The following is a 13,156-nucleotide window of genomic DNA, read 5'->3' as shown; positions in this document are numbered from 1 at the left end:
TATATATTCCTCTTTTTTTAATTCTGTTTCTCAGATTGTTTTTACAAAGTCCATTTTTTTTAAATTGTTTTACAGATCACTTTCTCTCTTTTTAAGAAGGGACACAGGTCTCTCAATTTTAAGGAAGAGAATGATCTGTAATCTGAAAAAACAGAACTTTAAAACAAAAAATTAAAAATATAAAATCTGTAAAAATATATTTTTTGAAATAAAATGTACAAGTATATATGTAAAAATATTCAGATAAAATGAAATTAAGAATAACTAGTCAAAGATAACATATGAAAAATAAATACATTAAAAAAATATATATAAGAAGACGGAAAAACCAAATCTGAGAGAATTACAGAGTCTCTCTCACAACCTATTTTTGATTAAAATGTTTTTTAAAGTTTCATTTCTGGATTGCATTTTATTGATTAATTATTAATTTATTTTTTCAAATTTCCATTTCCAAAATATGTTCTTTACTTGCACCAACAATGTAAGAAACCTCCATAGGGGTCATGAGATCATTAATGACTTTAAAAAGAAAAAAAAAGGAGACGATGGCATCAAGAAAATGAACTTTCAAATCTTAAAAGCTCAATAAACAGGATAATCAAAGGACATCATGGCAGGATATGATGTTTCGCAAAATATGCTTCATTTTTATCATTTCCTCACTGTTTTCAAACAACACAGACAATCCAAATTACCACAGTGTTGCATCATTCTTCCTGGTTTCATCCATTTGGGATCAAAGGGAAGCCCTTCCTACTGCCTGAGGTTTCTCTCTCTGTTTTTGCTGGATGTTGGATTTAAACACTTTATAGTTGTGCGGCAATATGATTCTCCGTTTCAGACACAGAACCAAATCTGATGCGAGTTTGTTGGACTTAAATTCCCTTTTCAAAATGCTTTATTAATACAATTAAAGGCATAGATCTGGATTACAAAAAATCCTTCGGTGTCTTATTAGAGATACTATCATGACTATCATTGTGTCAGTAATTAACAATGATTTTTATGGGTAACCCTCAATTTGTCTTGTCTGCCGAAGTTCATCTCTCTCCTCCGTTTCCACTTAATTTCAGCAAAGACTCTTATCACACCTCTGCAGTTTATTCAGCTCTTTTGAAGGACTATTAACATGTTTAAACCATAGTTTCATCAGCTCATGAAACAATGATTGGTTAGAGGTGGCCAGCTGTTTTTATCTTCAAGAAATTGGTTAATAAATAGGATGAATTGATAAAAAAAATATAAATTTTTTTGTTAAATGACATTTAAAGTAGTAAAAATGTGCAGCTCTTTGAATTGCTGCTGGAGTTATTACTGTAGGTGCTGATGCTCTACTACACTGGAAAAATGATCTAGAAATACGTAAACATTTCTTAAATTAAGTTTATTTAACCATAATTTGAGCAGGTAAACGAGATAGTTGGCCAATGGAATGAGTATTTTTACTTTTAAAATAAGATAATTTGATAATATGCACTTGAAATGAGACAATGCAATTGTGTTTTCTTATTTTAAGTGTAAATTGTCTTGTTCCATTGGCAAGATCTCTTTTACCTCTTCAATCCAAGAACAAATGCACTTATTTAAAAAAAAAAATTACTAGATGTAGAGGCTGCAGAAACCTGTGCAAGTGTTTAAAGGTGATTGACCTTTAGCGCTAACATTTTGCTTTATTATCTGTAAGGTAAAATTATTAATATTCTAAGAAATAAAAGCATGAAATATTTCCCAGTGTGTGTTACATTTTTCAGATGCCTCTGTATGTTTGTGTTATCTTATTCAGTGGTTGTCTTTGTTGATCAGGTACCTCCATTCCGCCATGATCATATACCGAGATCTGAAACCCCACAACGTGCTCCTGTTCAACCTGAAAAGCGACTCCGACATCATCGCCAAAATCACAGACTACGGAATCGCTCAGTACTGCTGCAGCATGGGAGTGAGGAGCTCCGAGGGAACTCCAGGTAGGACAGAGGCCCCTTCTCTGACAGCAGCCACAGTGTATGAAAAGTTCTGACGGATCTCCATGCGGCAGGTTTCCGAGCTCCTGAGGTGGCCCGAGGTAACGTCATCTACAACCAGCAGGCTGATGTGTTCTCGTTCGGCCTGCTGCTCTACGACCTGCTGACGAGTGGCGAACGCATTTCAGACGGGATGAAGTTCCCCAGTGAGTTTGATGAAACGGCAGTGCAGGGAAAGCTGCCAGGTGAGGTTTAACTGCTCAACTTTGCTAGGTTTTTTTGTTCATACACTCATATAGGGTTTGTTAATGTGCACAGATCCGGTAAAGCACTACGGCTGCTCACCTTGGCCAAGCTTCCAGGCTCTGATGACAGATTGTCTGAAGGAAAGCCCACAGGATCGTCCCACTTCTGCTCAGGTGAGGACCTCAGCAACATCAAAGGAATGTGTAAAAATAACTCTTAAAGTGGACCTGAATATCTGCAGGTACCAGCTAGGTTTTAGAAAAGGACACAGATTCCAACCAGGAAGCTTTTTCTTCTCAGTTTGTTTTTTACAATTAAAACATTTTCTCTCTATCCACGCTCATTCATCTTTTTTCTGGGATGTGTGCAGGTGTTCGACAGGCTGAATTCAGGGGAAATGCTTTGCTTGATGAGTGAAGTGAAGGTTTCCAGCATGTTCGGTGCTCAGTGCATCACTATGAGCTACAGCCGCTGCAGCAGCAGCCACCAGAGGACGTCAAACCCCGTGGCCTGGCTCGGCGGAGGCAGCAGCTATCACAAGAGGGGCTTGGTCACAGCAGTGGACCTGCAGACCAATACGGTCACCTCACAGGTACACGCACCGATCCTTGACCCCATTCCTCCTGCAGAGAAAAACATTGTCAATGCAGATTGATAGTTGGACCAGTCTATTTATGCTCATTGGAAGAGGAATCCTCTGCAGCCTCTTAACGGTTCTTCCACTATCATTGCCCTGGATTTAGCTCCATCATGTCATTCCAGTTAAATGACAATGACATAGATTTTCAGAAGTGCAAGATTCTTTTTGAGTTGTAGAATATGGGTCAAACAGGGCTCTATGAATAGGAGGACAGATGTCTGCCAAAACATCAAAAGCATAATAAATACTGCAGGAAACAACATCTCATAAGCGCCCAACTATGTCACCACCAGGACTCTGTGCGCCTTTTCTGCTCTCTATTTACGCTGCTGTAGAGTCTCTCCCATGAACCTGCTTTTGTGGCTTATAGAAACTTTGTCACTTAGTCACTTTGAGGGTAGAACCAACCTGAAAAGGTAAAATGCCTGTGATTGGCTACTTTTCACGAGATCCCGCCTCTTCAGAGAGCACTGTTTTCCTCATAACTGCGGCTATGATAATTAGCAAAGCATCTTCAGGTTAAATGCTGCTCTTTTCTAGAGTTTAACTCTTAGTTCTAATCCAACCGCTGTCTCTGTCATTAACTAAAAATTTTATGAACACAATTCTGGACACAAAAGATAAAGTGCTTAACAGTAGCTCTAAAGTGATCAGAAATGTAAATGACAAGCTGTAAACCTGAGTTCATTCAAGCATTACTCTCCTCAATATAAACAGTGAAGCAATCATTAGCTTAGCTTATATGACGTTCCAAATTTAACATCAATCTTTTTAGAGGATATTACTACTGCTGTCAGAACACATTAATGAGGGGGAGTGGCGGCCGAGTGGTTAGGGCATAGAGCGTGGAATCCTGAGGTTCTGAGTTCGAGCCCCACTTCCACAGACTGCCACTCTGTGTCCCTGAGCAAAGACCCTTAACTTCACACTGCTCCTTGGTGCCGCACCATGGCAGCCCACCGCTCTCCAAGGGGATGGGTTAAATGCAGAGGTAAAATTCTCCAATGTGAGATAATTAAATTTCAAATGTTAATATTAAACTAAGTTATTTAATGATGACTTCTATTCACCGTTTTTTGTGTGTCCTGTTTTGCCAATATAACTCCAGGTATCGATTTCCCAGAGCTAGGTAATAGCCCAATAGATTTGTTTTTACAAGCAAACCATTACGGTTGTTGCCTTAAGGTTCTGGTTGGTGCTTCTGTATGAAATGGGAATGCTCTTAAGAGGTTTTTAGGATGCTTTTAAAAGAAATAGTTTTAATTTAGTCCTAGAAGGACTGTGTCTTTGTCCTACCTTCAGCGCAGACATCGGCCAGCGACGCATTCTCTGCTGCTGTTCTCCCATCTTCCGCAGTTAGCCCCAGGCAGCTGTAGCCTGTCCTAGCTCTGGTGCTGTTTCCCTATCTTCCGCTGTGGTTACTTGGCGCCAGAGGGAGACACAGCTGGCCGCCTTGTCCCGGTTCTGTTTCTCACTCCGTCGATGTGCTCACACTGATTTCTTGCTGCTCCTATCTGAGCACCGAAACGCCGACTCACCTCTGTTGTCTGGGTGTTTCATCGGCCAACGCCGGACAGCAGGGCCCAGAACTTGGTCAGGGATAGGCGGAGGTACGGCTGAAAGTAACCATCATTAGGATGTAGCTTCTGGAGGAGGCAGGGGTATTTGTTCAGCTTTTAAAAGAAAATGAAAGCGCTGTTAGTGCCTCGATAAATCCAAGTTAAACCAGCAAGCAGAAAACTCATCACTTAGACTACGTTGACGCTGCAGGTCTTGATGCTCAATTCCGATTATTTTGTGAAATCAGATTTTTTGTTTTTACGTTGCCGTTCATATTTCTAAATATATGCGACTTGTATGTGATCTCCTGTGAGAACTGCAGTCATACAAAGCAATTGTCCTGCATGCGGAGTAGAGGACGCAATGACGTCACAGACCAGCGTGCTCTATGTTTACGGAAGTAAACATGGATGTTAGTGCCAGTGCACATCTAGCGGTCTTTTCCAACCATAAAATCATCACATGTTTAAACATAAATACTGCTCTCTGCATCATCATCTGCCATGGTTGTTGTTTTTCTTGCCGCTTCTGCGTAGCAAGATGCATAATAGTGGCCTTTGTCTGGTATTAATGACGTTCAGGTCAGATGAATCCGACCTGGCCGTTCCGACACAGGTTGCATTTCAAAAGATCAGATTCGTATCGGATTCAGGACCACATAGTCAAGTGGCCTGGGTCGCATTGGAAAAAATCAAATCTGTGTTGTTCAGACTGCCATGAAAAGATCAGATCCAGGTCGCATATGGGCAAAAAAAAAATCGGATTTGGGTCACTTCAGGCTGCGTGTGAACGTAGCCTTAGTGGGTTTACTCGCTGTGCAAATTGCTTTCACTGGCCAGGCAAATTTCAAGGAAAGCAAAAGCAGGCGAAACTGCCGTAATAATTGTGGGTCTCACATGAGCGTGATATGTAATGTAACTGTGTGCAACTAGGAATAAAAGTCCTGTAAAGTAGCCAATCCCGGCATGGCTTCCCTCAATGTGATAAAAGTTGACATGAGCCAAAGAAACAGGTCCACAGGAAAGAATCTAAAGGAGCATGGTTGTGACATATTGCTGTCAGCTTTGGTTGTGATTTGATGACCTAAATGCAGAGGCAGAGGTGAGTTCTTGCAGTTTTAATGATAAAAACAGGTAACGGAGGCAGGAATCTAAAAATCCAACTTAAAATGACACGCAAACCAGAACCATGGAGACTTTAGGGGAAAAACAAGCACAAGGAGCCAAGGAAAGACAAGGAGCGACTAGGAAAGACGAGGAACTGCATAGGGAGAGTATTTATGGCTGAGTGAACAAAGGGAGGACTAACAAGCTGATTGGGAGCAGGTGAGAACAGAGGCTTCTAGGAAAAGAGCTAAGGAAAAGAAAACAAACACAAGAGGGCAACAAAGAAAAGCCTAAGAACTCAAATATATCCAGAAAACACAACAAAATAGGAATTAAACCAATAAAACTAGAACACAAAGAAAAAACATGAATCGACATGAAAACTGAAAACTCAAAGAAAACTTAACAAAATTAAGACCATAACAACTGAGGGGCTTTTGGTATTGAATCTGGACATGTAAAACATTTTAAAAGTGCACAGAGAGTAGTTTATGTGCCTCTATTTTAGATAGAACTGCTCTTATGCATATTTACCAGGCGTTTGACCTCTTGGCAGAAATCTGATTTCCTATATCCTGAATTCATGTTTCTGGTTATTTACACATTTTCTCCAAGCAAACCTACAAGGCCTTTAAAGACCAGCTGAATTTACTCAGAGCTTTTTTCACAAAGCAAACCTTATTTAGGTTATTTAAAGTTAAAGTTTGTTTAGGGGGCATCGTTACAAAGGTGGCTGAAAATAAATGGATTAAATCCAATGCAGTTTATTTATATAGCTCCAATTCACAACAACGGTAAGTTTACAGAGAGAATTCAGCCAGATCATGTCAGAATGAGAGAAATTTGGCAGGTAGTAAATGTGAAAATACTTTGTATTGGTGCAATGCATCTAGAAGATACTGCCAAGTCCAACTGTGGTTCACAGCTTTCTCTTTCCTCTGAAACAGGAGGTCGACACCAGCCCCGTCCTTTGCCTAGCAACAGTCCAAATCCCAAACGAGGAATGTGATTGGCTCGTAGCAGGAACACAGTCTGGCTCCCTACTGGTCATCAGCACTAAGGACGTGTCCTCTTGGCACCACCTGCAGAGCGTTAGCGACGCCGTCACCTCACTCTACTTCCACGTACATCCGCGGCGCACGTAAGTTATAAACATAGGCAGTGGACCCCCTGCCGCTCCGGCGATGGAAATCATCTTATACTAGTTCGGACAATCCCAAAGGATGTTTTAAGAGAAGAAAATGTTTAATCATAAAATAAAGTTGAGAAGGGAAGTGATGTAACGAGCAGGGGGTGTTGTAAATCAGTTGGCTTTTAGTTTTACCGCTGTACAGAAATCACAGTTGAGCCGCCGTCATCTCAAACCTTAACTTTAGGTTCCATAGATTTTTTGTCAAACTCCTGAAGGCTGCAGTCCCCACTCAGTTCATTAATCCCTTTTCTCATGTAAATGCCTGGATTAACGCTTTTCTCAGAGAACCATCTAACCTTCAGAGCTACATTTCAGCTCAAGGCTCTCTGTTGCCTGAGAAAAAAAAAATGGCTTCCTCTGTTTCTGCAGCCTCGGTTCATCTCTGCAAATATTGAGCAGCATTTGATTCCCTATTGCGGTGAAATTATTTCCAAGTTAGCTATTCAAGCTCGGGAGTCAGCAGCATCTAGCTCATGGTTGATCTGATTGAGGGACTCTGATTCCGAAGAAAAGAGTGCAACAGAACGGATGGCCAACATCTGAGAACCTGAATCGTATTGTTAGATGCAGCTGCATGAATATTCAATATTAAACTTGAAACTAACTTCATCACAGTAGAGAATACGCTGTGTTCTGCTTTGATGCTGGAAAAAATACACTGGGCCCTTTGGTCTCGTGTATGCAGAAGCAGAGTAAATACAAGCTGCAATGTTTTATTCCAATATTTTCAGTCCATGGTAAAAAAAAAATAAAATATCTAGATACATACAGTAGCAGCCATTCAAAATGGCCCTTCCCAGTCAAAAGCCAGCCGAATTGCAGCCCACTTCCCTGCAGCTCCCAGCAAAAGCCACTGCTGTGACCCCCCTCCTTCTCCTGGGCATCCATATTTATTGACCCTGACTCCACCCTTTCACTGAATTAGAGGGAGATGGCGCTTTTCTTTAGATCTCCACTCATGACAGACAGAATATTTTAGGACAGATTGATGTAAAAAAAAAAAGGAATTGTTGGATGACAGCCAAGGACCCATCAAGGAGAGTGGATAAATTTTGAATGGCTACTTCTTTATTCAACTGTGCAGCATCTGCTGTATTGACAATGAGGCAAATACAACTATTCATATGTAACTTTATATTGATACACAGAACTAAAGCGAGGTCTGTTCTTTGTTTTGCTGCTAGGGGGGTTTAGACAACTGAAACAGGTTGAGTCAGAGTTGTATTATTTTATTTTTTGCATGCAATTTGCATAAGAGATTAAATTCACATTGTGAGCACAATTGTGTACCGCATTTGATTACCTGATCTGAAACAAATTTCAGAAGGATGGATGGATGGACGGTTTAAAAGACTTTAGAGAAACAGAGGAGATCAGTAATGTTGATGGTGCAGAGTGAATCTCATAACTTAAATATTACGACTGGAAGCTAATAATGACTAAAACATTGACATGGGAGGTAGGCTCTTTATGATGCTTGGCTCAGCCTTTCTGTTATTACATGCACTCGGCCTGGTGCTGTTAGGGATTATTTGCTTTACAATAGTGCCAGTTATCAAGGTGGAGTGAAGGCACACCCTTTCAGAGGGGAGGGGCGATCGCAGGAAAACCTATTACTCTAGGGATTTGCACGGTTAAAGGGACATAAACATGTTATGACATTATTTAAATGTACAGTAGCTCACGCTAATGGCACACAAGAGTTTTTCTGGAAGATTACCTCATCCTGCTGGGGTAATATTTGTTATTTTGTTTAAAAAGTTGTTGTTGTTTCTTACTTTCTTAGTAAATATAGGCCGTTTGTGTATCCTTACAATAACAAACGAGGTAAAATACTGAGAATGTTGGCTGGAAGTAAACAGGGCTGTAGTCTACTGTGGCTAGGGTTGCCAACCGTCCCTTGAAAAACAGAATCCTTCCGAATATACAAATATAATTGCATTGACAATGAGCTGACAACATGACTAGCAAATATGCATCTAATTTAACGCTAATGCCCATCAGGTGTTCCTTTTTGTTTTTTTCAGTTAGAGTTGATGGCCCTAACTGTGGCTAGGCTGGTTAGCATCTCTCAGTGAAGTGTGGAAATAATGAAAGTCCTAGATGACGTTTAAAAAACAAAAGATTCCAAGAGGATAAGAATAGAACAGCGCTGGGAATCCAGTCTGAACTTTGGTGTTCACTTAAGTAGAAGCTAAATCTGCTGAGGTGCTCAGCTGCTGAAGTAATGGATGTGTAAATAAATGTCCTTATTATTACTTATACAATTTTCAGCAACGATATTAAGTCTCTTCAGTCTAAGTACAAGGAATATTATAAACAGATTAATGGACTGTTGACTCTCACCTTGATGCCGTGTCTCTGCATTTGTTATGAACGGTAATCGATTTATTCCGTTAATTTTTCCTCTATGTTCTGATAAGAGGCTCTGAGGAGGATTGACTAGAACTTAGAGTTGCTGCAGATCAGTTAATACACATAATATATATTATATAATACAGTAGATGGCGCCACATTTAGATCAGCTGGTCACACCCAGAGATGGGGTTCTATTTAGGCTTAACAAGGACGGTTTAAACACTATCAGGATGGGTGTTTGGTGGATATAACCCTATTTTATCAGGATCAAATGGGTCTTGATCATTTCTACACTACATATAACCCGACTACGCTTCTTTAAGTGCTGCACAGGTTCCGAGAATATTGTGCTTATCCATAAAACCTTTTGCAAAGACTGGCTCATCAATCTTAAACATTTTTTATTATCTAAATCAGGAAAAAGTTTAATTCTGGATTTCTTTGCAGCCAAAGACAGAACTACTTGCTGGTCGGGACCGCAGACGGAGTTCTTAGTGTTTATACTGAGTCTGCGCTCATGGTAAGTACTCATGCCTAACGATAAAATGAAGTGTTGTAGATATTGTTGTCATAGTAACCACCTGCTTCTCCTCTCCCTCCAGCAGGAGGACGGTCAGCCTGTTAAAACTCTGATGGTTGGAAGCGTCAGCACTCCTCTGCTCTGCCTGGGCCAGTCCACTCACTCGCTGGACAGCAGGACCGTGTGGGCCGGCTGCGGGACCAAGATCCTCGCTTTCTCCGTCGACTACGACGTCTGCAAGGCCATCGACACGAGGCCAAACCTCATCTTCCAGTGAGTCTCCTATGTGTGGTTTTTTAAAATAAAAAAAAAAGCTTCCTGAACGGTGCTGCTCCTGTTTTTATGTTTTATCCGCAGCGTTGAAATGAGTCCTGCTAACGTATCTGTGTTTGTTTGCATGTGCGCCATTACAGCCAGCAGCGGTCTCTGAGCAGCGAGGCGTCCGTCTCCCGCATGGTTGTGGACAAACACGTGTATCTCAGCAAAGCTGGGACTCAGACTGTCGAGGTGTGGGATAAAAGGAGTGAGAGGATGGTGGATTGCATCGACTGCGCTCAGATCATCAGGTACATGCCGCCGCCGCCTAGAGTTCGCCCGCTAAAGCAGACAGACTGTAATAGGTTCTGTTCCCCTGTAGGCGTGATTCTGGCTGCAGAGTGGAGCCGTCCGCCGAGGTTTCCCCCACCTGGGCCACGGTGAAGGCCCTGATGATGCAGAACACTGCAGCTCTCTGGATCGGCACTAGAGGGGGCTACCTGCTCCTGCTGGAGCTCTCCAAGCATCAGACGCTGCAGGTGTTGGCGCCATTGTGTGATTCCGTTCGCTCCATCGCCTCTGCTTTCATACGTGGGTCCACGGCATGTGCAGCCGCTTCACGTTGGTCATTTCAGGGGTTCATTACTGAGGAAAAACGTAGATCTAAGGAGCTGATTTGGTTTTGAAGGATTTTACCAACAGCTTCAGGCTGAGTTTACAGTTAAATACGTCAAATTACTTCTCTTTTACTCTGAGCAACAGCCTGAAGGTTAACTCCTCAGTCCTTCTGCTCGTATCTCCTTTGTAGCAAAGAGAGCGTGAGAACAAATAGGAAAAAAAAGAGTTGAGTAACTAAAGATAAGAAAAGAAAAACATTTTTAAGCAGCTGGGTTTTTGTTTGGCTTTTAGCTTCACAGTTTCTGGGGCTATTTGCGTGCGCACGACCCGGCACGCTGTGAGTTTTCCTTCATACGTAACAGTGTGTGCACTAATGTTGCTTTTCTTTTTCCTCTTTCCATCAATCAGAGTCGTTAAACTGGAAGAACGCTGTGCTGGTTTTGGGTCGGAGGCTCCCACGAGACAAGAACCATGACGGTGGGTGCGAAGTGTCCTCGTTTGCTCTGTCGCCTCGCTGCGCGGCTTTCTCTGCAGAAGTAACACGTGGGTGTTCCTGTTTGTTTTTGGTCCCTCAGATGAGGAGTCGGTGCTGATGGTGTGGAACAGCATGTTGCCTCTGGAGGTCAAAGACCTGAAAAAGCACTGTGAGAAGAGAGAGCGAGCCGCAGCCAGAATGAGGGAGCAGCTCCATCACACCTGAGCCACAGGTTCTCTCACCATCAGGCTTTTGGCTCGGTTCGTATCGTCAGAATCATTTTAAATTAATCAGAAAAAAAAAATCTTGAATTCTTTTTTCACTTTATTTCAAAAATACAGTTAAATGCTTTTGCTTTAGACACATTTAACCCAAAATATTGGCAGATGTTATTACACATCCCTCCATATCCATAGAAATACATCCTTCTGTCACTTATCGGTTTTCAGACAGTAGGGTAAATGGGGCTATAAAGTTAAAGCTGTTAATAAAAAAAGACAAAGCTCCACCCTTAGAGAGTCGTACCAGTATCTGTATGCTTGGTGTTAATGGGATAAACCAATTATGCTTGGTTTTTATAAGTAGCTTTAGCCCCAACAATTATTATCAGTAATAGCAGGTGCTGAAGTTTTACATCAGTACATGTTTTGTTTTAAAGATGAGTCAGCCAAAAGGGATTAACTCTTCAGCTGCAGTGAAGAGGATGTTTTACCTCAGCATCTAAAAACCAGGCGTACTTTTCACAGACTTTTCTGACGCTGGATGTTGAAGACAGAAAGGCTGCGGCGCTCCTGCAGGAACCCTGGGATTGACCGACTCATGTTTGATCAGACAATAGGCATCTTTATCACCATTGGTTTAATCTGGGTTCTTTCGTCCTCAAGCAGAGATGTGAACAAAATCCTGCCCCGAAAAAAACAGAGGTGGATTTAAACCTGGTGGACAACGGGACAGAAAAAAAACTGGAAAAAGACGCAAAAAGAAAAGCCATTAAAGTGTCATTTGATTATTTATTTCTGTATGTGTAAACATATGTATATATATACCGGTTTATTAATCTCTAAATTTTCCGATACTGCCTGCTTTGTAAATTTTTTCTGATTGTATTTACATCCTTTTAGCTGAATTTATTGTGATGCCAAACAAAGCAAGTCAGTAAAGCTATTTTGTACAAGGTACTGACTCTCGGTTTCTGTTGATCAAATCTGTTTTTTCTTTTTTTTTATTTGCTTAAAAATATTTATGATGCTAATGTACAATAAATCTGACAGTATTTTCCATTTGGTACCGTGAGGTTAGATAGTTCTGTTCCAATGCCAAAAATTGGAGAATTGCAGGCATGCTAAAAAGAGAGAAAATGCTTGATTTGATCTAAAGAAGGTTATAATTCAAGCTTATCGGTGTAAAAAGGAGAAGGAGCAAGAGACAAAAAGCTTTTTTAAGAAAAAAACTTTTTACAAAGCTGAAAATAAATCAGAGTGTCAAAGGACTCAGTAATGACTCTTTCAGGCATATTGATGCTAGTGTTTCTGAAGCCACTGTCACACCTCGACGATTTAGCCAGCATATGCTTGACGTCCCAGAATCCCCTAAAACTGTGGCATACGCTGAACTTTCTGTGGTTTTTCAATTTTGGGTGTATACATAGAGTATGCTTAATGAATCCAGAACCTATGTCCAACGACAGTCTACCTTATGCATACCGCATGACTGCGTAATGCATAAATTAAAGCTGCTCTCCACAGGTACATCGCTGCTCCTGAGGTGGGAAGCAATGCACCCAGAGGTACTGCCAGCCAAAGAAGCATAAATAAATTAATAAAAAGAGCGTCATGTGTGCAAGGACTGGCGGTTTCCTCCTGTGAACCCCCTTTTATACCAAGCGCTGCCAATACACCATTATACAGTAGCTGTGAGTTAGAAACATGTTCAGCAGTCGTCTGGAACACGTCAATACGTTTATATGGGCGTGCAGGTGGGCATTGGTTGGCGTGCACGACCCATGTATGGAGGCCTTAGTCCTCGATGCGGGCGATCCGGGTTCGAATCCGGCCAGTGGTCCTTTGCCACATGTCTCTCCCTCTCTCTCATACCCCCTTTCCTTTCAGCCTACTGTCAAAAAAACTATCCACTAGTGCAGTAAAAACTCAAAAAAATAAATAAATAGAAATACTTAGTTGACATGCGTTGGAGATAAGTTATGCACCACTTACTCATAGGTT

The 13,156-nt window shown here is 41.3% G+C and overlaps 1 protein-coding gene across 3 annotated transcripts in view; it reads left to right on the top strand.

The window, feature by feature from the left end:
- lrrk2 (leucine-rich repeat kinase 2) overlaps positions 1-12,125 on the top strand; it is a 78,002-nt gene extending 65,877 nt beyond the window's left edge. For 2 of the 3 annotated variants that reach the window (XM_015402344.1, XM_015402343.1), the window contains 12 exons: positions 1,807-1,967; positions 2,039-2,209; positions 2,283-2,383; positions 2,581-2,802; positions 6,464-6,657; positions 9,514-9,586; positions 9,669-9,859; positions 10,000-10,152; positions 10,224-10,432; positions 10,868-10,936; positions 11,035-11,194; positions 11,593-12,125. In XM_015402344.1, coding sequence (XP_015257830.1) covers positions 1,807-1,967; positions 2,039-2,209; positions 2,283-2,383; positions 2,581-2,802; positions 6,464-6,657; positions 9,514-9,586; positions 9,669-9,859; positions 10,000-10,152; positions 10,224-10,432; positions 10,868-10,936; positions 11,035-11,159 — 1,669 coding nt within the window. In that variant the 3' untranslated portion in view covers positions 11,160-11,194; positions 11,593-12,125. Of the gene's footprint in view, positions 1-1,806; positions 1,968-2,038; positions 2,210-2,282; positions 2,384-2,580; positions 2,803-6,463; positions 6,658-9,513; positions 9,587-9,668; positions 9,860-9,999; positions 10,153-10,223; positions 10,433-10,867; positions 10,937-11,034; positions 11,195-11,592 lie in introns of those variants that run through there. The other variant, XR_001482146.1, reaches the window with a different exon arrangement.
- The last annotated feature ends 1,031 nt before the right edge of the window (positions 12,126-13,156 follow it).

Source organism: Cyprinodon variegatus, unplaced genomic scaffold (assembly GCF_000732505.1).
Source record: "Cyprinodon variegatus isolate N-32 unplaced genomic scaffold, C_variegatus-1.0 Scaffold1337, whole genome shotgun sequence".
Lineage (NCBI taxonomy): Eukaryota > Metazoa > Chordata > Actinopteri > Cyprinodontiformes > Cyprinodontidae > Cyprinodon > Cyprinodon variegatus.
Note: the sequence above shows the minus strand (reverse complement) of the source record. Positions and strands in the feature narration are given on the sequence as shown.